The following is a 26,714-nucleotide window of genomic DNA, read 5'->3' as shown; positions in this document are numbered from 1 at the left end:
AATATAGTTGCCTGTTGTTGGTGGCCTACTCCAAAATAAATGCAATGGAGAAAAATAAACAGATTGACTTAGGAAATCCTAAAAAGAATACACCTAAGACATCACTGACAATGCTAACTGCCAAACCCTTTCATTGATCTATGTTTGGTGTAGAGAGGAAACAGCAAAGAATATTAATTGGATAAAAAAATGTTGATGGGGAGAGAAAAGAGGAGAAATTGACTCAATTTGAAAGCTTTGGTAAAAAAAAATAAACAGTAATGTAAATAATAAATGATTGAGCATTTCCTGCTATTTAATGTTGATAGGGAGAGAAAAGAGGAGGAATTGACTCAACTTGAAAGCTTTGGTAAAAAAAAATAAACAGTAATGTAAATAATAATATGATTGAACATTTCCTGCTATTTCCCCTTTCCCATTATCTTAAGATTTTGTTTACATATTTGTTATTGAAAAAGAACAAGGCTGTGGCTAGTGTTATATGATTTAAGTATCTTGCCCTAAGAACCTCTTTCCCTCAAAAAAGTTCCATTAATGTACATTTGTATCAAAGCTATACATTCTGACAACCTTTGTTCTTACCAAGAACAAGTCTTGGGTGTAACAGCATTTCTAAGATAGAATGTAGTGTTAGACAAAGTTTAAGATGCAATACTGAAGTTTTCACGTACCATTTTAAGTGGTGATTTCCCATCCCCATTGGAATTAATATCTACAAATTTACATCCAGTAATGCATTATATTTTAGTGTTTTTAAAAACCCTGGACCCAACCATTTTAATAATACAGTCAGTCAATGGCAAACAGACTGACTTGAAAAGAACATCCTAAAAAGAAGGTATCAGTGAAAGTGCAAAATGAAAATCTGTTCATAAATATTTTTGGTGTAGAGGAGAAAAAGCAAAGAGCATGAATTGCTTAAAAATAGTCAACAGGGAGAAGAAAAAAGAAGAAATATGACTCTTCCTAAAATGTTTGTTACATTAACAATAATGTGATAATTATATTCAGTACTTTCCTAAAATTCGCATTATTATGTTTAGGTTGATACTAGAAAACTGTTTTAATTACATATTTATTATTTAAAAAGCACAAGTTTGTTTTTCGTTTAATATAATATAAGTTATCTTGTTCTATATTGAGTGTGTACTATTGAATCATATAGTAATGCCCAAGTCATTTGAGCTACCTCCCTTATGGTCCCAGGAAAGTCTGGGGTTAATGTGGTTTAGATCACTTTTTAACCAAAATATGTGAAAGAGGGGCGGTAGTGTTGATTGTTTTTAAACCTTAAATTGGAAACAGGCTTTTATTTCAGTTGTTTAAGATTAAAGTCTAATCGCCCCCCCTTTCCTCGGACCAGGGGGGTGGTGGTATCAAATGACTTGTTAATCTTCAAGACATTGTTTTTAATTCTCATGTTTTTAGCATTTATCTTGGCCCTCAGTCAGTCACTGGTTGATAAAAGAGTGAAAATTATTTTTATTATTATTTATGATTTCTTTCAAAACAATGTTTTCATCAAGCCATTTATAATCTAACTAATTTTCTACAGCTATTTTAATAGAAAATAAACACATGAGATGAAAGATGCAGACAATAAAAACAACTTACATATAGACAATATGGTTTGCATTTGGGGTTTTTATCCTCGGTAAGGAAAATTTATCTTGTAAGTTTAAAAAGTTGCTATATATTCGAAGGACTAAGAGCACAGGATATTAAGACAATGAACGGTCTTCTTTTTAGTAGTATATGACAAATGCAGGACGATATTGGTTAGCCTTTATGAAAGATCTCAACACAATCAAGAATAAGTAAGCTTAGATAGAACGAAGAATGTCAAAAGGACGTGTCATGCTCTTTCGCATTCTCAAAGCAAACAAAAAGGACAACAAAAAAGCCCAATAACTAACTGTCATTTCTCAACACAAATCATCGTCCGAAACTCACCTTAGCAGTGTTTTTTTTTGTCGCTTTCTGTTTGTCCCTTGTGGCTGTGTTCGCTTTTTATTTTTATTGTGAACTGTCTCCCGTCGACAGTCGAAACAACAAGGGAATACTTAATTTACTAGCTGAAAACAGACATATCCTCAAATAAATCTTGGCATGAATGAATATTATAGTAGAACTCCTCTAGTTGCCTTTATCACCCTTTTGTGACAAAAAAAAAAAAAAAAAACATGCACTGGTTTCCGAATAATCGACAAGAACTTTTTTCCTTTCTCCGTGCTTCCGTGTGCTTGCATTTCCCCGCGATTTTGTGGCCGAGTGGGGCCTAGGAGCTGCGCAGCTGGCGAGTGACACCACAGGGTAACCGCGTGATGACCACAAAAACAAAATCGCATAGCTATACCATATTCCTATACCTAAGGAGCTCCGCGCGCGGCCTACGGCGGCACTTGCTCCGCTAATATATGTGCTTAGAACACCAAATTACACTGAATAAGTTTTCCCCATTTTTTTGAAATAAATGAATAAGTTTTCCCCTCGTTTAATGTCCTAAGCTAATTAATATGCACATATGGCAACAACAGACTGTGCAGATCATGTTTTTGGTTGTTCATCATGCCAATTTGGTTGTAGTAGGTAATCGCAGTCATTAATTTTCGCGAAAAAATGCTTGGATAACGCGTATAAGCCCATAGTCACGCTTTCAGACCTCTATGATTTTTCAGTAAGGACCTCGCGCTCGGTTAATAAGTAGTATCTATTTCACTGGGTCACTGGGTTGCTGTAATATCGCCTATCTTTTTTCATTGTTTTTTCCCATATTATTGTCGAGCATAATGTTGGAAGAAGTGAGCATAATTTTTAAAAGCGGGCATAATTTGAGCATAATTTTGATTAAAAGCGAGTTTTACTAGCATAATAGACTCGTCCCTTACCCATTGTCCCATTCAAATTTTTCACTTATGAATAATGAATGTGCCTTTCGGGTTGCCATTGACAGAACCAGGGAGTTGACAGAACTAAGGATGCCTTAGTCTGGGCTTGCTCTTCAGACAATAGCGAATGAACCATGAGATTCTCCTCTTTGATTCTGATAACACTTTACAATCGTCTAATCGTAGTCGCAAGCAAGCAACAAGGCGAGTAAAGTATCTGTATGTTATTTAAACGAAATAATGATCAAAACACGCATATTTTATGTCTACTCATTTTTACAGTCAGTTTAGCTGGAGTGGAGAAAGAAAAAAGTCCCTTTTTCTATTGCCAATATATATAACTGATAAATTTGTGTCAGAAAAACGAAAAAAAGACCACATCTTCTGTTTATTAATTAAATTTGTTTTAACAACTAGTTTAGGTGTACAGATAAATAATTAATTGTTTAAGTAAACTAGACCCAAAAGTGTACCGAAACCAGTAATGGCGGATAGTAGTATCACTTTTTTTAACACCAGCCAGTGAAAGTGTATGCCTTTTCACGCTTGTTATTTCCTTACACAACAAATGGCGGCTGACAGAAGTTTATTGGTATTTTTACAGAACCAGTGTACGGAGTTTATAAGTATTCATAGAGTTGACATAGGCGTTCTGAAGATGAACAGAACAAGAACAAAAACTCAAAAGAAACCCCAGAGGGCTAATAATAAATGTTGAGCTTCTTTGAAATAACGAATAATTTATTATTCCTTTATCTACTTTTTACTGTGTTTGTAAGAATTAAGAATGTTATTAGTGCAGGCATCACAGGTGTATTTGAAAGAAAGATAATGGAAGAAAAGCCACAGCTACTTCGTCAAAATTAAAATAAGTATATTGCATGACTGTAGCTATTTCTCCGTCTTTTTTTTTTTTTTTTTTGGTTATAAGACAACCAGGAAAGAAAAACAAAACATTCGAGAATGTGCTTTCTTATCCCTCTTCTGCGAGCACTGGGTATAAGTCGATGACACAGACAACCTGGGGGACAGGGTGAAACAGACCAGCACAAGATAAGTTGTTTCTTGCTGGGTTTGCTTTTTATCCAAGAATTGATTGACTCATTTATTTTGTCGATTTTTTAAGTGCAAGCATTTTTTGTCGGGACTTAACTAACTAACGTTTACTAATTAATCCTCATTCTAGAGTTTGGGTAAGAGTTGGGTTGTCGTTTATATCGGGTTGTCGTATATATGGCATGCATTAAGCCATAAAACACACACAAGGCAAGACAAAAAGAACGCTCGTTATTTCATCGACATATCATCATATTTTCAGATAAAATTTGCAAGATAATGGCGTTCAAGGACATCCATAATAGAAAACTTCTTAAAAATCACACTACATTCAACATTACGGGGATTGATGAGGAGAATTGCAGCGTGAAATGCTATTTGAATGACTTTTGTCAGTCAACCATCTATAACCACACGTCCAAGACCTGTCACATCAGCACGTCAACTCGTCACCAGCATCCGGGTGACTTTGTGGATGATCCAGAAACCTCTTATAGAGGAACAGAGGTAAAGCTTATTTACAAGCGCAAAATGTATCGAAAATGTAGAAATGAAAGAAAAGGAATTAAGGGCGACTTTATCCAGAATTGCAGTAATAAGTAACCACGCAATTTACATAAATGACAGAGTGTTGTTGTCCCCGGGGGGGGGGTCTTCAGGGTATAAGTGATAGGGATGCTCGTCGGGAAATCCGAAAATACCCCTAAAAGTACCTGCAAACCAAAAAAATGTTACCGTGAAAAATACCCCAGAAGCCTTAAAAATTACCAATTCTAAGAGAAAAGCCTATTATTTTTCTGGATACCCTTAAAAAATACCCGATGCCCGTTTTTGATCCATAAAAAATACGACATATGAAGAAACCGTTGTCGTTTTTCACAGACGCTGTCACTTCCATATAAGGAGACTAATATATTCCTTATTTGGAAAACCTGCACGATTGCATTTTTAGGGCTGCAGTACCGCAGGTGCTTCGCAAACTCTGTGAATTGTATTCAAAAGAGAAAAACAATGACTGTGACCATCTTTAGTCAATGGAGAAAGCTTCTGAGAAGAAACAAAAATTCCTTAGTACCAGACCCCTAAAACGACAACGGTTTCTTCATATGAAAAAAAAAAACAAAAATGAATCAATTCTCGATAAAAGGGATTTTATGCAAAGACTCTAATTGGTTTGTTTATGCAATTTCAAGGTTTGAAATATATAGATTTAGGCATTGCCTAAAAGCGGAGCTCCAAACGAACAAATCTTTGCTTATTTTCGCTAAATAATTTAAAAAATATTAAATATTATTATTTCTGTTTTTGACGACGTCAACGATTTCATAGATCACGCGGCCAACTTGTTATACCCCCTTCCCCCCACATCTACATGGCGCATAACAAATTGTCATACGATGCTTCGGCGTCAGGTAGTTTTTATCTTTGACGTCATTGATGACGTCACGTGACCATCTCATTGCATCGCACTTGAAACATACATCACACCTACAGATTTTTTGTTGTCACACGATGTTTCTTTAATTAAATATAAATATTTTTTTATTTGATGACGTCAGCATATTTTTGTTTCTAGTGACGTCGTTGATGACGTCACAATCACATGACTATATTGGTGCACCCCCCTTGACACCTTCATAACACATACCAAGATTGTTTTTATGATGTTTTTTTTCATGAGATATGGAGATTTTTTCTTAATGAAATCGGAATAGCTTTGCATTAAGTGACGTCCTCGATGACGTCACAAATCACGTGACCACATTTTTGCACCCCTCTTGACACATACATGACACATACCAAGTTTGGTTGTCATGTGCTGTTTCTTTTAGGAGATATGAATATAGGTATGACATCGGAATAGATTTTCTTAAAGTGGCGTCATCGATGAGGTCACGCATCACTTGACCATATTTTGGCACTGCCTTTGACACATACATAACACCTATCAAGTTTGATTGTTATACAATGTTTCTTTCACGAGATATGAATGTTTTTTTATTTTGATGACGTCAGCATATTTTGCTTCTAGCGACGTCATTGATGGCGTCACACAACACGTGACCATATTGGTGCACCCCCTCCCTTGACACCTACATGACACCTATCGAGTTTTGTTGCCATATGATGTTTCCTTCGTAAAATATTAATATTTTCACGTGACCACAGTTTTGCACTTCCCTTAACACCTGCCAAGTTTGGTTGTCATACGAAGGTTTTTGGGGACGGACGGACGGACGGCGTCACGAAAACTCGAGTCGATGGGTTACTATTTTTGTTACCATAAGCGTTGGAGCGTGGGAGCTCCGCTATAAATGTACAGCCTGTTCCGAAACCAAAAAGTACTATTTTCAATTAATTTCCATCCGCTCGATATGAGGGGTTTAAACCAGAATACTACTTTTACCTGAAAGATCAAAGGTCATTCAATAAACCTGGATTTTTGTTTCTATTCTTACACACAGGTTTTTATCGCTGTAACCTTGAAATATTGGTGGGCGCAATACAGAATCAAGATAATATTGGCGGGCACAGCCACGCCTCTACTAGTCATTTCCTGATATATATTTTTTAAATATTGGGGGGGACCTGCCCCCAGTGCTTTACCTCTGCTACGGCCCTGATATCACGAAATAACACCGAAATAACACTAAAATCACTCTTCACCGAGCAAGTGCCCCTTTGCGCTTCTCTTGCTATATGCCTGCACTGTTTTTTTAGCATCTTAAAGTTACAATTTGGATTATAGGTTTCCGAGACGAGATTTCCATTTAACACAGTCATCAGACTCGTAAGGGACACACAGAATTCTAAGGCTCTATTTTTGACACCTGAAAAAATACCACGTTGTTCTGACTTGGGTGGGTTCAAACCAAGTCCTCTTGCTGGGGAAGGGAAGGCCTTGCTTCTAAGCACTGAGTTATTGAGTCACCTATCCTCGCCCCACGAAATATTGTGTTTTATTTCTTTCAGAATGATTGCATTCCTGGATCATGTTCTGCGGACAGAATGTGCAAGGCGGACTTTAAAGTTGGCGGATTTTCGTGTGTTTGTCCTGTCGGTTCATCAAAATGCGGTAACAACTGAAACGTCTTTTGTTGTTCTGTTTAGGTTATGAAATGTATTTCTCATTTACTATACCCCCCCCCCCCCCCACCCCATAAACACACATACCCTACATAATAAACTTTTTTTATACATTCTTTATACAATGTTTATAGCCGCCCCTTTATCTCGATATAATTCCACTTAGAAGCCTCCTCTTCCAAAATATGTAAACAAATGCCTCATTATCATCACCACCGTCATGGTCGTCGTTATCGTAATCGCTGTCTTAGGACAGCGTCGTCACTGTTTACTGTCACTTTTACTGTTACTTCTATTGTTATGTTTTTTGTTTTTATTATTGTTTTGTCATTGTTACTGTCATCGTCATCGTCGTCGTTTGACCTAGTCGTCACTGTTACTGTTACTGTTACTGTTATTGTTGTTGTTATTGTTGTTGTTTTTGGTATTGTCACTGTCACTGTTACTGTCATCGTCATCGTCCAAATCGTCATCGTCGTCATCGTCATTGTTACATTGGCAGAGTCTTTCCTCTCCCTCCGTGGGTTTGCAACTCTTCACTTTATGTAGTATGTTATTGTTATTGTAGTTCCTACAAACTGCGCTGAGGTTCTGTCCGGTGGGGGTACCACTAGCGGGGTGTACAGGGTGGATCCTGACGGACAGGGAGCATTCCAGGTAAGGAAGATTAGAGTAAAGTATTTACTTGCGGCAGTCAAATATAGTTAAGAAGAGTTATAGAACATAGAAATCAATGATAGTGAGCTTGTTCTTTGGAAGCCTCAAAATAAATTATTTCCCAGCCTGTTTTTTTCCTCTGCGAATAAAATATGACGTTATTTAAGATATAATTCATATTAAGAAATTGAATTAGAAAGGTAAAATGCTTTGACAGATCAATCCCTATTATCTGATTATTATCAAGATATGTATAGTTGTTGTTTATAACTTCCACCAGTTATACTGGTGCGGGAGGCACAGCAGAGCTAGGTTCCAAATCAAGTGTCCCCCATGTGTGTATTGTTAGTAAGCACTGTAGTAGAGGGTGGTCAATGCCAGAGAGTTTATTGCGTCCCCTCGATTCAGGTTAGTTTAGTACAGCTAGAAATGACGGGACCTCCGGTTCAGTATCCTTATCCGAGAGAATTGGAGTAAGTATAGATACAGGATGTTGCTGGGAAGCTCACAATGCGTCAAGGCTGTAACAAGGGGGGGGCACAAGGGGCATGTGAACCCTTCCCATTCCTAATAATTTTGAAAGCCTTTAAACACCAACGCGCACTATAAAGGGACTTGCCTAAAGGCCCTGTCACACGTACGTTTTTTCTTTTGCAATCTGTCTCGCAAAAAAACTGTTGCAGGTCGCCCGCGCATTTTTTTGCGTGTGACACCCCCTTTGCAACTTGTTGTGCATTCCTCAAAGTCGCACGAAAAGTAGAACGCTCTTCTACTTTCTGCAGCAAATTTTTTGTTCATTCCTTGTACTTTGAAGTTGTCGTAGTTTGTCGTAAGGCTTTACTTTTTGCTTCGTTTTCTTCTGGCCGTTTCAGATGTCCGCACTCAATGAAGTCTAGTTGTGAATAATGACGACTTGCGCGAGAGCTTGTGAAAAAGAGGGCTGAGCTATCACTTTTATAGCGTGCGTTTGTGTTTAAATCTCAGTCCGCCAAGTAGTGTTTTTCAATTATTGTTTCAAAAGACAATGGGCTGTCTCCCCTCCCCCGGCCTTCCCCCCTACCCAATCCATATTCTTGACAGTGCTACTTACCGGCTTGTAGGTCCCTCTTAAAACCAATCAGATTACAACCTTTTATTCCTCGCTTGCTACGAGTAACAAATGAAACAATTATTGTTATAGGTCTTTTGTGACCAGAAAACCCTCGGCGGTGGCTGGACCGTGTTCCAGAGACGCCAAGATGGCTCCGTGGACTTCTGGCGAGACTGGGCCGAGTACAAAAACGGATTTGGTGACCTCCAGGGAGAGCATTGGCTAGGACTGGACCGAATCCACAGGCTAACCAATGCAGTTTCTAGCGAGCTGAGAGTGGACATGGAAGCTGACGCGGGGGAGACGGCGCATGCTCAGTACGGTCACTTTTCAGTCGCGGCGGAGTCCGAAAAACATCGACTGAGTGTGGGCGGATACAACGGTAAGAAAGTGATCTCTAGTCTCTGCTCATATTCACAACACTACCGCCATCGAAATCATCATCTTTATAATCACCACTATCATCTTTTTATATCATCAATATTATCATTGCTATCATCACCATACCATATCAGCGTCATCCAAACTACAGCCACCAATCTTATTCATCATCGCTACTATAAACACCACCATTCATCGACACAACCATTAAGTGAAAACACCATCATCTTCTCCCATCATCACCAGACACAATATTACCACCATCATCCACACTTAACACCTTCACAGCCATCTTCATCACTACAATCATCACCCAACCACCACTATCATCACCCACCACCACCTAACACAATCACCACCACCACCTTCACTCATCATCGCCGCTATTTTCGCCCCCCGTATCACCACAACCATAAACTGAAGCCACAACTCACATCACCCACCACCCCTTAACATAAATTGTTATTATAACCACCACCATCATCACCACAGCCATATCATAACCAAAATCATCGTCATCAACGCCATCACCTGCCATAATTATCATCAGCGCCACCATCATCATAATCATCTTCATAATCATGTTACACTTACAAGAGTATGCATGTTATTCATCATCGTGTTCATGATCACCCTCATCTCATCATCATGACTGAATGTCTCTATAGACTTCTTTGTTTTTCTTCTACATTGTAATCGATTTGTCCCGATTTTTTCTCCCACAGGCACGGCTGGAGATTCCCTCGCTGCAAGGCATGATGACGCAGTTTTCTCAACAAAGGACAAAGACAACGACTCGTGGCACTCGAATTGCGCTGTAAGCTTTAAGGGGGCGTGGTGGTACACTGCCTGCCATGACAGCAACCTTAATGGGTACTACTATGGCGGTCCCTGCCCGCACGCAGAGGGCGTGACATGGAAAGCTTGGAAAACACACGAATACTCCCTGTTGCGCACAGAAATGAAGATACGGCCAAAAGGTTTCACCCCTTGAGAAAAAAATTACACAGTGACGCGTCTTAGACACTAGGGTAGCACTGCACGATTTGAAAAATATATGAAAAATAAACTATCACTGAGAGTGTGACGATGAAGAATAAACTATCACTGAGAGTGTGAGATGTGACGCTTGGCGTTTCTTAGAGAGCATAGGGTAATACAGCATTTCCTTCTTGGGATATGTATTTCCCCCTAAACACTCTATGATGTGCATTCTATCCATAAAACTATCTTCGATTCTGCGGGAGCCAGCAAGTAAAGTCTATGTAACGGAATATTGTCATCTCTCCCTGGCGCGGACCAAGAATTATTTACACCTGTTTTCATAGCAGGTCAAAATAATAAGAGTTAGTACGTTGTTACGTAATGATTGGCTGTCTTCATGTTAATTGAGCCGACAGTGCATAGCGCTTTATTTTTTTTTTTTTTCAAAAACAGGTCAGAACTCTTCCTGGATCCATGTTTGTCCCCATTACCATAAGGTCAATCTCCCTCTCAAAAAAAGCTAGATCCGCCCTTGTCAACTCCACACATAATGCTATACCCTCCTTGTAACAAAAAAAATCCAATCAGAGGGATATTCATTGCAATGAACTGATATATGAACTTTCAAACACGTCTGTAAATACCATTTAAAAACGGCTCATACTGATTGGGTCGCGTTAAAACAGATGATTAGACATTTGTATGCTTATATAATAAAGCTCAATTACTGATTAAAACTCTTTGAGCATCTGATTTTGTGATTATAGCTACTTCCCTGGATAACATAAGCATATTACGAGAAAACATGAAAGTCGCCTCTGTTATTCTGGGTTTGGCATTCTTCGAATGCTCCTATTTGATCTCGGGTACGGCAGGTAAGTAAGATACATTCTTGTTTTTATAAGAACCTTTCTTTTCAGCCTGGGATCTCGCCAATTTAAAAAAAAAAACATGCTAAGAGCTTTGCTTTTTTAGTCTGTTGAGTTAAAAATAGATAATAAAATCGTGTTCGTGATAAAAACCTTAAAAAAATATTGCTACTGATTATTTGTGTAATACTCTTCCTTATGATTATGGTATTATATTTTATATACACTAACATTTTAGAACACCGTTAAGAAATTTTCGAATGCTCAAAAAATAGGATAACACAGGATTCCCAAATCTGAATACACTCTTTATATGAAGAATCATGTTTATAACAACGTCCAGCCTGAGATTTCACCAAATCTTAATTAAGAATGTTAAGAATATGCCGAGTTTCAGATAGCAGAAAAAATGCATAATCAAATTGTTCTCATAGTAATAACATTATTATTGCTATTGGTCATTATTGTAATTCATTGGGAATAAAATTCTTATATGCACTGAAATTTAAAAACGCCGTTAAGAACATATCACCCTTAAAATGGCCTAAAAAAGCCATTACAGAGTAGAGAGTTCCCTGCGGAGGAGGCTATTCTTGTGGTAAAACCGAGCATAACTACCGCTGCTAAGTGCTGTTCCCTGTATGTGAAATATTCTAAGAAACGAAAAATATGAAGAGGAAAACATGTCTTTGGGGTATGTTATGTTATGTTGATAATTACTTGTTGTGCAAAGTTTCACCATGTTTTTAACATTTATTTTGAACAAAAGGACAGGCGCGTAAACAGGAAGGTGCGCAGGTCTTGGATGGACTCAATGCCCGACAGTTTTCAATTTATTCAAATAACCCAGTAAGTTGTCTTCCTAGTGAGTTCAAAGTATTCTATATTTGTTGAGAAAGGGCAAGCGAATCTGAATTGAGCTTTGTTGTCGGTATTGGATGCTTTCCGTTGTCGGTGTACACTATAAAATCGTTATCAAAGTGACACATGATTTTTCTACGTGTCTACAGCTCTCAATTTACGCCAACACGGCAAATTGTCTTCCTAGTGATGAGTTCAAAGTATTTTATATTTGTCGAGAAAGAGTAAGCTAATCGGAATTCTGCTTTGTTGTCGGTATTTAATATTTTCCCTTGCTTGTATACACTATTAACACCTTTCCCGTTATTGTAGCAGAAAAAAATAAGCGTCACTAAAATATCGATTTTATGGTGTATACAACCAAGGAAAAGTTTTGTATTCCGACAACATAGCTGAATTCAAAATCGCTTGCCCTTTCTAAAAACTATAGAATAATTTGAACTCACTTGGTTTCCAAATTATTGGCTAATATGAATAAATTGGAAACTGTCGGGCATTTAGTCCATTGAAGAACTGTCCCGACAGTTGTAGGAGATAAAATTCAGTCCCTCCCTCCCTCCCTCCCTCCCTCCCTCCCTCCCTCCCTCCCTCCCTCCCTCCCTCCCTCCCTCCCTCCCTCCCTCCCTCCCTCCCTCCCTCCCTCCCTCCCTCCCTCCCTCCCTCCCTCCCTCCCTCCCTCCCTCCCTCCCTCCCTCCCTCCCTCCCTCCCTCCCTCCCTCCCTCCCTCCCTCCCTCCCTCCCTCCCTCCCTCCCTCCCTCCCTCCCTCCCTCCCTCCCTCCCTCCCTCCCTCCCTCCCTCCCTCCCTCCCTCCCTCCCTCCCTCCCTCCCTCCCTCCCTCCCTCCCCCCCTCCCCCCCTCCCCCCCTCCCCCCCTCCCCCCTCCCCCCCTCCCCCCCTCCCTCCCTCCCTCCCTCCCTCCCTCCCTCCCTCCCTCCCTCCCTCCCTCCCTCCCTCCCTCCCTCCCTCCCTCCCTCCCTCCCTCCCTCCCTCCCTCCCTCCCTCCCTCCCTCCCTCCCTCCCTCCCTCCCTCCCTCCCTCCCTCCCTCCCTCCCTCCCTCCCTCCCTCCCTCCCTCCCTCCCTCCCTCCCTCCCTCCCTCCCTCCCTCCCTCCCTCCCTCCCTCCCTCCCTCCCTCCCTCCCTCCCTCCCTCCCTCCCTCCCTCCCTCCCTCCCTCCCTCCCTCCCTCCCTCCCTCCCTCCCTCCCTCCCTCCCTCCCTCCCTCCCTCCCTCCCTCCCTCCCTCCCTCCCTCCCTCCCTCCCTCCCTCCCTCCCCACTTTTTTCAAAAATTTTGCTCTCATAGATTACGTGTGTAGCTAACGAATAAATGACCTTTTTCGATCTCTGGGTCATTTCTTATTAAGGAATATTCAAATGCTGTGCTATTCAATATGATTCCTAAAACAGCGCAGCCCTAACCGCCCTCCCCTCTCAGAACGAATTGTTTTTAGGTCTTAGGCAAACTGCAATGATTCCTTCCAAAAGCATATGCACGCAAATGAAAATAAATCAATCAACTGTCATTCATTTGAATTTGAAACGGCAGGTGAAAAATACAAGTCAACACCCCCCACCCCCCTCCCCCCACCACACACATACACACAAATATGATACTTGGCTCAGGCCTTAGAGTTTGACCTCCCTTTGGTATGTGTTTCATCACTTAAGTAAATGATAGCCGATAGCTGAATACATTCAATCGACCAAAGGGAAATGAAAAGGAACATAGTTTGATAAATAAATCCGAAATAATTGCCTATCGCCAAGCCAAACAATTCCACAATCTCTTTTATCAGGTTATCTCGTACCCATTCTCCCATTAAAATTTTTCACTCATAAAAAATGAATGCGTCTTTAGTGTTGCCATTGATACCAAAACTTAAAATGCCCTTTGTGCGGGCTTATTTCGTTTGCTCATAAGGACAAATAAAGCGAAAGAAGCATGAGATTCTCCTCTGCAGTGATTCTGATAACACTCTACAATTGTCTAACCGTGATTGCAAGCAATCATCAAGGTGAGTAAAGTATTTATGTGATCTTTTTAGAGAAGATAATGATTGGAAACACGCACATTTTATATCTACTCATCTTTCCAGTCCGTTTTGCCGGAATGGAGAAAAAAAAGAAAAAAAATCTCAATATCTCAAATACATAACTAAATTGTGTCAGAAAAAAAAAACGATAAAATGTACCACTTCTCCTGTTTTTTTAAAACTTGTTTACACAACTAGTTACTCAGAATAGTTTATTTTAAAGTGAACTAGAAACAAAAGTATACCGAACCAGGAACTGCTGAAAGTATAGTATATTTCATGATTTCTTTAGGATATAATTGCAGGGTATACATTGTTTTAAAGTTTTGCAAATTATAGCATAGATTGTTTGGCTAATTAGCATTGATTAATTATTTACTGTTTTCAAACGTTGCAAAGTTGAGGATCCCTAAGTCAGCCACATCTTTGTCAGAAGAATAAAACAACAAGAAACTCACGAGAAACCCCAGAGGGTAATGCATGTTAAGCTTCTTTGAAATAATAAATAATTTATTATTCCTTTATTCGCTTAGTATATTCTGTGTTTGTAGGAATGTTATAGTATGCAGGCATCACAAATGTATTTAAAAGAAGAAAAATTGATTATCTTATAAACTCCATTGCGCACTGTTTCTAGTGATTTTATTACTTAGTCTGTTCGGCTGTTAGAGCCGGGTAAATTAGGTAGAAGCAAACAATGTGAAAAAAAAATTTTTCACAGCTACTACGCCGAAATTACAAAAAAAAGATGTACTCTTTTTTTGACATGAACATTTTAGGAAAGGGTCATCATTAAACGGGGGAGGATTGCTATGTTTGGGGGGAGGGTTGGAATTATTTTCAACTCAGATTTGGGGTCCTCCTTGAGGTCCTCAAATTCTAATACATGGTTTAGGGGAGGAACTTTTTTGAACAGGTATTCAGATCAATTTCCCGACAACCCTAGAGTCTGGAATTCTAAGGTTGGGTTCTAAGGTTTAAAACGTTTTGGACCAAATTATGAACGTACCAAATTTTGAACCAAGTACCAAATTGTGAACCAATCACCAAAATGCGGACCAATCAAGTACTTATGTATGAACATGAATTTACCAGGAACCAAAATTTGTACCAAAATTTGAGCCTAGTACCAAAATTTGAACCTCGTACCAAATTGTGAAACTAGGTATCAAATTGTGAACCTAGTACCAAACTAAGAACCTAGTACCAAACTGTGAACATGAGTACCAAATTGTAAACCTAGTGTACCAAAATGTGATGAACCTATTACAAAAATGCGAATCTACCAAATTGTCAACCAAGTACCAACATGTGAACCTTGTACCAAATTGTGAACCTCATTACCAAATTGGTGCTTCAACACGGTGTGCTTACGATAAACGCGCTGCGCAAAGACATAATACGGTGCGCTGCACAAATACTCAATACGGTGAGCAAAGGCTCAAGACGGCGCGCTCTGGTTAACACGGTGCGCAAGGTTCAACACAGTGCGCAGGACTCATCACGGTGCGCAAAGGCTCAGCACGGTGCGCAAAGATTTCACACGGCGCGCAAAGGCTAAACACGGTGAGGATCTCAACGTTATGGATTGTTCGTTGATTTATGTTACCATGGAGATAGCGTGCTTGCCCGGAGAGCACACCGAACTTCTCAGGCTCGGATTTTGAAAGCTAAGCAATGAGGGAAGGATTTGGTGAAAATAGAGCAAGAGAAACCCTAAAAATTGAGCCAGAGATGGGAGACACGGCAACATTTGGTAAAGTAAAACAGTTCCACACGGTGGCGACTGGGAGTCGTACATTGAACAGTTGGATTTTTATTTCATTTCGAAAAACGTAACGGAAAAGAAGATCAAGAAAGCAATTGCTTTAGCTAATCTGAACCCCGATACGTTCCAACTCTTGAAAGATTTGATACAGCCTGCGAAACCGAAGGACGACACGATAACGTATGTTATTGTGAAAACACTAAAAGGACACACGAAACCAAAGAAGTCTCCCATTGTGGCGCGATACGAGTTCGATAACCGTTACCGCAAACCAGTGGAGTCCGTGTGCGAGTACGTGGCTACACTCAAGCACTTGGCTGGAGAATGCAAGTTTCCCGATGAAGTAAGAAGAGAAAGATTGCGAGACAGGATAGTGTCTGGAGTTCGCGACGACAAGATGTTGAGAGAACTACTGAAAGAGAAACTCGCCGATTTATACTTTGATGATGCTGCGCGGAAGAGCCAAGCGGTCAAAAAGGCAAATAAAGATGTCTTGCCAGGAGTTCCAGTTACCAAGGCAGCACCATTGCAGCTATGGTGTTTTTTTCCTCGGTGCATTTTCGTATGTAATTGAGTACCGGGGAACCCAAGCGCATGCCAACTGTGATGGATTTTCGAGGCTTCCGCTAGTGCAGACACCAGTGGACGAGCCGGACGAGGTGGAACTGTTTCATATGTCTGTACTTTATGTGTTACCAGTCACTAAAAGGAAACTTCTCCGCGAGATAAACTGAGACACCTGATGGTCCTCCCCGAGCAAGCAAATATTAACCGATAATGGGCCACAGTTCAAGTCGAGAGAGTTCGCGCATTTCAATAAGATAAATTGAATTCGACATGTGACAGTCGGAGCAGGCGACGAATGGTCTGAAGGAACGACTGGTGCAGAGCTTCATGACAGGCTTCAGGGCTGAACTCACAGGGCGCTTACTGCAGCACAAGCAGGACAGGTTCCTGTTCGCGTATCGTAACTCACCCCACGCCACTACTGGTTACAGCCTGGCGCAATAACTTTTTGGAAAGAGGATGCGATCGAGACTTGACCTGATCATTCCTGATGTCAGAAGAGATGTTGGAAAGCAGCTTTTGCAGGATGAGCATTGTCAACTCACCTGTTTCGATCCAGGGAGCGTTGTCTGGTTGAGGAACTACCGAAGAGGGCCGGTATGGATGCGCGGGAACGAGGTGCTAGGACGCACAGCAATGTTGATGTACCAGGTAAAGGTTAACGATTATACCTGGAGAAGACATGTAGAGCAACTACGTTCCGCCATTCCAGGAGAGGAATGAGCGAGGAGGTGCTAGACAAGCAAGCTGCAGGGGATCTGGAAAACCCGGTAGGCCCCGCCCTGGGAAGCTAAGAGGCAGGTCCAAATGCAACGACGGCAACAACAACAGAGTTGACACTCCCAGAACAGCGTGCTTGCACTAAGAGCGCGCCGAACTTGTCAGGCTCGGTTGTTGAAAGCTCGGTTAATATGTTAATCCTTCGCGCAACACATTTATCCTAAGCGCACCGTGTTCAAGCTCGGCGCACCGTGTTTAGCCCATGCGCACCGTGTTGAGCCTTTGCGCAACGTGGTTACCCCTACACACCGTGTTGAGCCTTTGCGCAACGTGGTTACCCCTACAGACCGTGTTGAGCCTTTGCGCACCGTGATGAGCCCATGCGCGTATTTCTTGTACTTTTTGGTACTCGGGCTCAGAATTTGGTACTTAGGTTCATAAATTTGTACTTGGTCCACAGTTTGGTGCTTGGTTCACAATTTGGTACGTTCATAATTTGGTCCAAAACGTTTTAAATCCTACTCAGTATTAAAAAAAATGTATTGCATGACTCTATATTTCAATGTTAAAAAAAAAACTTTGTTATCTGTTTGGGGAGATGTAGCTCTTTCCCCGTCTTTATTAGGTTATAAGACATTCCGGAAAGAAAATCAAAACATTCGAAAATGGACTTTCTTCTCTCTTCTACGAGCACTGAGTATAATACAAATGGAACAGATTAAAAGAACGCTTGCACGTTATTTCATCTACTTTATCATATTTTCAGATAAGAATTGCAAGACAATGGCATTCAGGGACATCCATAATAAAAAAATTCTTAAAAATCACACTACATACAACATTACGGGGATCGATGAGGAGGATTGCAGCGTGAAATGCTATCTGAATGACTTCTGTCAATCAACCAACTATAACCACACGTCAAAGACCTGTCATATCAACACGTCAACTCGTCACCAGCACCCGGACGACCTTGTGGATGATCCAGAAACCTCTTATAGAGGAACAGAGGTAAAAGCTTATGTACAAGTGAAAAATGCATCGGAAATGTCGAAATGATAAAAAGAAAAATGCATCGGAAATGTAGAAATGATAGAAAAGATTTTTAAAGGCCAATTTGTATTCAGAATTGCAGTAATAAGCTGAATTGCTCTTAAAACACGTGTGCTAACCACGCAATTTACATAAATGACAGAGTGTTGTTAGATTGAATAAATTGAACGCCTGTTCTAAGAAAGTTTAATAAAATATTTAAAAAAACAACGTATACAAAACAACGTAAAATCTTCCTGATTACTTCGCCCAGCCGTAATAAATAGAAATGAACCAATTCTCTGTAAAGGGATCTTATGCAAAGGATCTTTTTTTTCAATTTCAAGATTTGAGTAAAGGTATATTCTGTTCCTAAAATCGCTATTTTAAATTCATTCTCGTCCGCACGATGTGAGAAGCTCAAACAACAATATTGTATTAATCTGAAATATCAAAGGTCATTTAATAAACCTGGATTTTTAATTTTATTATTCCACATGAGTTTTGCTGTTTTTGAGATAAAAAGAAATAACGCCGAAATATGCTTATCTGGCTATGCGGTCAAGCAAACACACTTAATAGGATCGACTCCGGCTTCTGCAATGATTTCTTTGAGTCTCAAGGTCACGATATGGCTGCTAGACTTGCTAGTCGAGACTTCCATTTATCGCAATCATCAGACTCGTGAGGGATACACAGAATTCTTAGTCTCTCTTTTTTACACCTGAAATAATACCACGTTGATTTGACCTGGGTGGGTTCAAACCCTGTCATCTTGCTTGAGAAGGGTGGGCCTTACGACTGAGTTATTGAGTCACCCATCCTCACCCCACGAAATATTGTGTTATTTTTCTATCAGAATGATTGCATTCCTGGATCATGTTCTGCGGACAGAATGTGCAAGGCGGACTTTAAAGTTGGCGGATTTTCTTGTGTTTGTCCTGTCGGATCATCAAAATGCGGTAACTGAAACGTTCTTTAGTCGTTCTGTTTTGGTTATGAAATTTTTTCTCATTTACACTAAATCATAGGCCACTCAGATGAAGGGAAAGGGTGGGGGGCTTATTACATGATTGACACGGTTTCCATTGTTTTCTGTAGGGCTTTATTTCACGTACAAACCTCATTAATATGCAAGAAGCTAAGAGCCAGGGGAGGGTTTTGATATTCAGCAGGGAAGAGCGGGGCTGATGAACTGTATTGAATTGAATTGCTTATTATAAATACAAAGGAATGTACATAGATACATCCCGGGAAGCTCGTATACATCCCTTGCATTTATAATGAGCAATTAAATTAATTCACGACATGCACTAACCATTTGGAACTTAACTTTACAATTTTCCAAAATCTATTGGACCATAAAAACGACAAACTACAACTATTAATTTCTTACATCTGCAGGTCTTTTTAGGGGTTTATTGCCACTTTCGCCCTGGCTCTTTATGACTTTATCAACCTTATAAACATCCTCTATCATTACTTCATCAACACTACAATCGAACAACTATCGAAACTTACGAAACTATCCGATCCTTACTTCTGCCCACTCTTGATAGGTATGAACAGCCCACACCGTGTTGGTTTTCGTGTTCTCAGGAATCCTGCCGTCCTTTATCTTCTCAACTTTTTCTTCACTTAGAATCGTAATATTACGCTGTTGTTCCAAGGATCGTTCCGACAAGATCAAAAACCGGGAGAGAAACTATTCGGCTTGCGAAAACGTATTCTGTGTCAGTTTGAGCATGTCTTCGTCGCTCTCCATATCAGAAAAATACGAGTGTTATGCAAACTAAAGCGTGCAACAAATCTGATTCAAACGCTCCTTTGTAAAGGAAATCACTTGCTTATTGCATGATTGTTATTTCCTACAAATAAAGAACACGTATAGACTACCCCCCATTGTGAAATGCCATAAACTGGCCGCGCGGGAAATACTCTTCTTTGTATTTGGTACAATTAAGATACCAAGGCCTTTGTTTTCAAGGACAGTTTTCGTGACAATTAAGCACATACCGATGTGGTTGATTGTTAAAATCGTTTTCCTTTTTGGTTGCCGTAGAAATTGCAGAAGAAATAACTTTTCGATATATATGCTAATAGCGCTTGAATTCTCCACACCACTCTTTGTTCAATCAGGGTTCAATGTCAAAGATTAAGATTCTGAGACACAATTCTGCGTGGAAACCTTTGTCATTCTGTAATAAATCAGCCTGCGGCCTCGGGATGTATATCGCTTATTGCCTCGGCTTTCGGTAATTAACTCTTACCTTAAGACCCCTCTTCAAAAATATGTAAATACATGCCTCATCATCATCACCACCGTCATCGTCGTCGTTATCGTCATCGCTGTCTTTGGACCTCGTCGTCACTGTTAATGTCACTTTTACTGTTACTTCTATTGTTATTGTTGCTGTTTTTGTTATTGTTGTTGTTATTGTTGTTGTCACTGTCACTGTCATTGATACTGTTATCGTCATCGTCTCGTCGTCGTTGGACCTCGCGCGTCATCGTCACTGTTACTGTCAATATCACTTTTACTGTTGAGTTACTACAATTATTGTTATTGCTGTTATGTCACTGTCATCGTCACTGTCACTGTCATTGCTATTGTCATCGTCATCATCCTCATCGTTATCGTCATTGTTACATTGTTATAGTCTTTCCTCTCCCTACGTGGGTTTGCAACTCTTTAATGTAGTATGTTATTGTTATTGTAGTTCCTACAAACTGCGCTGAGGTTCTGTCCGGTGGTGGTACCACTAGCGGGGTGTACATGGTGGATCCTGCCGGACAGGGAGCATTCCAGGTAAGGAAGATTAGAGTAAAGTACTTGCTTGTAACAGTGAAATATAGGTAAGATGACAATTACTTAACATAGAACATTTTCCAATCAATGAGAATGAGCTTGTTTTTTTTTTTCTTTTTGGAAGCCTTTAAGTAGATTCTTTTCCCAACCTGTTTTTGTTTCCCCATGCGAAGAGATGTACTTGTTATTTGAGATTTACTTGCTATTAGTAACTTGACGTGGAAAGGTAAAAATGCTTTGACAGATCACTCTCTAATTATATTCTAGAATATGTATAGTTGTTGTTTATAACTTCCACCAGTTATACTGGTGCGGAAGGCACAACTGAATAAGGCTCCAAATCAAGTGTCCCCCATGTGGGTATTGTTGGTAAGCACATGTCACAGAGGGTGGTCACTGCCAGAGGGTTATTGCGTCCCCTCTATTCAGGTTAGTTTTGTACAGCTAGCAAAGACGGGACCGGTTTAGTGTCCTTATCCGAAAAAAAACTGGAGACATCGAAAAAAATCCCCTATACTCGATACCAAGATTCGAGCCTGGGTCACAAGGTTGAATTGCCGACTAACTTGCTTCCACACTTAGCTGCAAATTTATTTAAGGGTGTTGGGACATATCGTTATCGTTATTTATGCAGGAGGTTGCAGCATACAAGGAAGCTCTTATTATTGTGTCAGGGCTGTAGAAATGGGTGGGGCACTGGGGGCATGTTACCCCCCCCTCAATTATTTAAAAGTCAATTGATCTTAGTTTGCCAGGCACTGTTTATTGTTTCAAAAGACAATGACATATATTCCCTCCCCACACCCTCATCCATATTCAATATTCATATTCTTCTTAGAACAAATCAGACTACAGAATGTAACCTTTGATTCCTCGCTTGCTACGAGTAACAAATGAAACAATTATTGTCATAGGTCTTTTGTGACCAGAAAACCCTCGGCGGTGGCTGGACCGTGTTCCAGAGACGCCAAGATGGCTCCGTTGACTTCTGGCGAGACTGGGCCGAGTACAAAAACGGGTTTGGTGATCTCCAGGGAGAGCATTGGCTAGCACTGGACAGGATCCACAGGCTGACCAATGCAGTCGCTAACGAGCTGAGAGTGGACATGGTGGCCGAAGCGGGGGAGACGGCGCATGCTCAGTACGGTCATTTTACAGTCGCGGCGGAGTCCGACAAATATCGACTGAGTGTGAGCGGTTACAATGGTAAATATGGATGTTTTTTTTTATTAACCGGCTTTGAGAAGTACTCACAACCAAAAAAAATTGATAAATGCAAAATAGCCACAACGAGATGAAGATACTCAGGCATCAGTCTAAGGGATACATGGTCTTAAAGATATGCATCCAATGAAGGTGATAACAACTACTCTTTGTCCAAATAATAGCTCAGGTTCTTTGACAAGTTTCAAATCAAACAAGGAAAATTAGCAGGACCAGCACTCAACAAAACGCTCAAAATACCACACAAGAGAGAGAGATCAGCAAACACAGCTCAAGACACAAATAGATACCTTTATTCTGATCCTCCAGGTTCATTTCCATGCCCTCAAAACACAATGTTCACTCCGTGAAGACTTGTGAAACCATCTTGTTTTCATTACAGATTGCAAAGCATTCTGGAAGATCCTGGGAAAAAATCACGAGGGGAGGGCCAGTCAACACACCTCTCCCCAAAGTCAGACAAATCAATTCGAAGTCATTCAGACCCAGAATAGCAATGTAAACAATTTTGGAATCAAGCACTGTTGGAAAGCTTGGATAACGCTGACGAGGTGCAGCGTGTTTTGACGGGCTGTATAAAATTCCAAAGGGATCAACTGGTTTACTTGGAAGGGCTATCATTATTCACTTAAGCGCACTGAGATGAAGATGCGACCTAAGGGATTTGCTCCATGAAAAGCTACTGAGTCTACTCTAAAAGAAAAATAATAAACCCATGTCTAATTGCTAGCGATGGGACTGAAAAATAACAAAGGCGAAACTATAAGGGCGCACTGAGATGAAGATGCGACCTAAGGGATCTGCTCCATGAAAAGCTACTGAGCAGGGGCGGATACAGCCCCCCCCCCCCCCCCTGTATTGGATTGGGTGGATATCCACCCCCCCTTTCTGAGTAAAATAAATAAAAAATCCCTTTGTTTGAAGAAAATAAATGTCTGAGGGTCGTGGGGTACTGCCCATGTGCCTTTGCCTGCTTGACTTTGCTAAGGGCCCGGTCGCACTAGCAAGATGTTCAGGAGATGTCAGGGACATTTAGGTGGACAAGTTTGTCCCGTGGCATCTACGCACTATCAGACATTCTTAAATTAAGGTCGCACTGGTTGCAACATCCGTGGATCACGGGCCCTAAAAATAACATCGTATGTCATTCATCTGCGTTTCCTTCGCGCGCAAATACACTCTGCATGCTGCACGTCCGCATATTAAGTCGTGAATAGAAAAAAAACTGCTGCTTTTCGTTTGGATGTACCTATACATCGTTCTGCGTTAGTCGGATGTATAGCTGTTACTGTTACTCAGTAGCCAGATTGTTGGAAGGGATTTTGGTAGGGATTCACCTCTAGTTTGAAGGCGAAGCGAAGGTTGCTATTTGAGACCATTTAAGAACATCGTTAAGAACATATTGAGCCTTAAATTGCTAAAAAAATAAGAACGGTACAGCCTCAACTGAAAATTGGACGTTCTTATATATAATAAGAGTGTAACGATCAATAGCAATAACAGCAATAATAAGGTTGTTATTATGAGCACAATTTTGTTCTGCATCTTAGAACGCATCAGGACTTATTAATATTTTTCTTCTGCTATCTGAGCCTCGGCTTGTTCTTAAGCAGTTCTTAAAATTTGGTCAAATCTTAGGCTAGACGTTATAATAAAAAAGGTTCTTATAATAAAGAGTGTATTTCAATGTAAAAAAAAAAGAAAACAATTCAACCAACCTATGGTAGCTCTTAATCCCCGTCCTTTGGTTATAAGACAATCGGAAAAGAAAATCAACGCATTCAGGCCTGTGCTTTCTTCCCTCTTCTGCGAGCACTAGGGCATGACACCTGATAGCCTGGGTCACCGGGTGAAACAGACCAACACAACATAACATGCTGTTTCTTGATTGGGTTTGCTTTTTATCCAAGAATTGATTGATCCATTTATTTTGTAGATCTTTGAGTGAACGCATTTTTTGTCGGGACTTTACTAACGTTTACTAATTAATCCTAACCCTATAATTTGAGTAAGAGCTGGTTTGTCGTTTATACCGGGTTGTCGTCTATATGGCATTCAGCCATAAAGCATATACAAGTTAAACAGACAAAAATAACGCTTGCACGTTAATTTATCGACTTTATCATATTTTCAGATAAAAATTGCAATATAATGGTACTCACGGACATCCATAATAGTAAAATTCTTAGAAATCACACTACATCCAACATTTTACGGGGATCGATGAGGAGAATTGCAGCGTGAAAGGCTATCTGAATGACTTCTGTCAATCAACCATCTATAACCACACGTCCAAGACCTGTCACATCAGCACGTCAACTCGTCATCAGCATCCGGGTGACTTTGTGGATGATCCAGATACCTTTTATGAGGTTCCTGAAGCGGGGGTCTGAATCCCGTTTCACGGCCGTTATTTTCGCAAAATCCCGGTCCCGGTAGGACAAGTCATAAAACTCCCGGGCGCAGTGGCTATACTGGTTTACAACTTTTGGTTTTACTATACACTGTATATGCAACAAGAAAGCACTCGCGCAAAATACAACAAATATATAGATTTAGGCACTGCCTAAAAGCGGTCCACGGACCCACTAGACCCCCATATTGAAGCATCATAGTTTCAAGGGTATGTACACCTGGTATTTTTGTGTTAAAACATAAAATAAGGGTTGGTGTGGCATTACAAAAAGATGCAGTTTGTTAAAAAAAGGTAGCTATATTTTCATTTCACATCGCTTCCATGTAGTTGGCTAAATTATCTTTGAAATAATTGCATGAAAGGTCAAATGGTACATTGCAGATAAGATTCGAGTGAAATATTAACTTTTGTCTGTCAAATATAGGTGAGACAACAATTACTTATAGAACACTTTTTTTTCTTTTCGGAAGCCTTCTTTTCCCAACCTGTTTTTGTTTTTTTTTTATGCGAAGAGATGAGGTCTGTCTTTGACAGATCACTCCCTTTTATTATCAAGATATGTATAGTTGTTGTTTATAACTTCCATCAGTTATACTGGTGCGGGAGGCACAGCATAAGATAGGCTCCAAACCAAGTGCATCCAATGTGTGTATTGTTAGTAAGCTCTGTCATACAGGGAGTTCAGAAAAATTCCCTGCCACAGCCAGGATTCGAAACTAAGTCATAAGGATGAATAACCGAACGACTCGTTTCCACACTTAGCTGCACATTTTTTTTTTAAGATAATTGGGACATATCACGTTATATAGGCAGAGAATATTAACCAATAGATACAGGAGGTTGCAGGGAAGCCCACATTATTGATTCAGGGCTGTAGCAAAGAGCAGAGCACAGGAGACATGTGACCCCCTCTCCAACCCCAATAATTTTGTTAAAAGCCAATTAATCTCAGTCCTCCAAGCAGTGTGTATTGTTTCAAAAGACAATGGGCTGTCTTCCCTTTCCCCTCCCCACACCCACATTCCATATTCATATTTTTCTTAGAATCAATCAGAATACAGAAAACAAGCTTTGATTACTCGCTTGCTACGAGTAACAAATGAAACAATTATTGTTATGGGTCTTTTGTGACCTTAAAACCCTCGGGGGTGGCTGGACCGTGTTCCAGAGACGCCAAGATGGCTCCGTGGACTTCTGGCGAAACTGGGCCGAGTACAAAAACGGGATTGGTGATCTCCAGGGAGAGCATTGGCTAGGACTGGACCGAATCCACAGGCTGACCAATGCAGTCACAAACGAGCTGAGAGTTGACATGGAAGCTGACGCGGGGGAGACGGCGCATACACAGTACGGTCACTTTTCAGTCGCGGCGGAGTCCGACAAATATCGACTGAGTGTGGGAAGTTACAATGGTAACTAATGGTTCTACATGTGTTTGGGTTCGAAATCGGTCAAAAATGGCGCCGCGCAGCGCCAACTCACTTCGAATAAATACTCACCGTCGTCCATGTTATCACTCTATTCCTTCGAAAACCTGCACGAGGTGGCTTTGAAATATGATCTATCATATTGGCTGCACTAAACTTTCAAAGACAGATCGGAAATAGCTTTGAAATCGAATATCTTTTCTTTCCGGCGTTAAAGATCCAAGAGGCTTGAGAGATGAGGAGTGATGACGTCACAAACCCTTTCGGCTGTTTCCAGAAAAGGAAACGAACTATCCCCGAACTATCCCCTAGCATCTAATAAATCTTCATTAGTGCGATATTTTGCATTTCATTTTAGGGGTTTTCTGGCAACTAGGATCGGGACACGATCTTTAAAAACGCGTGATGTTCGCGCGATACGTCAGTATTGAAGTAAAGGAGTGGAGTGCTCACATCTGCATAAGGGCGGAGTTCTATGGATGTGCGGTGTAACGTGCAAAATCCAGTGAGTTATAACGAGAGCGTTCAATCTCTATTCAACCATCACCACATTGAAGAGCTCCCATTTGCCAGCTAGCATTGCTAAAGGGGTTACCCCTCTCCTAACTTTGGTCAATTTGTAGTTTCTGGTTTCGGTTATAATGTAACCCTCTATAAATAGATATTTATTTATTATTGTAAATGGTGTTCCTTAAAGGAGTAAGAATTTACATTGACCGCGCGAAGACATTTATAAGTCAAGTGACTGTAATTTCTCTTTAAACAGGTTTATCTTTCTGTCAAAGGAAAGGACCATGATAATTTCACCTGTAGTAAGTATACGTCACGTCGAGGTCCAATACTGGCT

At 40.5% G+C, this 26,714-nt stretch overlaps 2 protein-coding genes across 2 annotated transcripts; both read left to right on the top strand.

Annotated features, from left to right (window-relative positions):
- The first annotated feature begins 2,938 nt into the window (after window positions 1–2,938).
- LOC5517509 (ficolin-2) lies at window positions 2,939–10,217 on the top strand. The gene is made up of 6 exons (XM_001637461.3): window positions 2,939–3,092; window positions 4,207–4,451; window positions 6,918–7,020; window positions 7,600–7,688; window positions 8,869–9,160; window positions 9,885–10,217. Exons 1-6 carry the CDS (start codon window positions 3,023–3,025, stop codon window positions 10,151–10,153), a joined length of 1,068 nt encoding a protein of 355 aa, XP_001637511.3. The 5' UTR covers window positions 2,939–3,022; the 3' UTR covers window positions 10,154–10,217.
- A 3,282-nt stretch (window positions 10,218–13,499) lies between these two features.
- On the top strand, window positions 13,500–25,860 carry LOC5517493. Its single transcript, XM_048734566.1, has 7 exons — window positions 13,500–13,886; window positions 17,726–17,970; window positions 18,851–18,953; window positions 20,712–20,800; window positions 21,715–22,006; window positions 22,407–22,522; window positions 25,609–25,860. Exons 1-7 carry the CDS (start codon window positions 13,814–13,816, stop codon window positions 25,858–25,860), a joined length of 1,170 nt encoding a protein of 389 aa, XP_048590523.1. The 5' UTR covers window positions 13,500–13,813.
- The last annotated feature ends 854 nt before the right edge of the window (window positions 25,861–26,714 follow it).

Source organism: Nematostella vectensis, chromosome 11 (assembly GCF_932526225.1).
Source record: "Nematostella vectensis chromosome 11, jaNemVect1.1, whole genome shotgun sequence".
Taxonomy (NCBI): domain Eukaryota; kingdom Metazoa; phylum Cnidaria; class Anthozoa; order Actiniaria; family Edwardsiidae; genus Nematostella; species Nematostella vectensis.
Note: the sequence above shows the minus strand (reverse complement) of the source record. Positions and strands in the feature narration are given on the sequence as shown.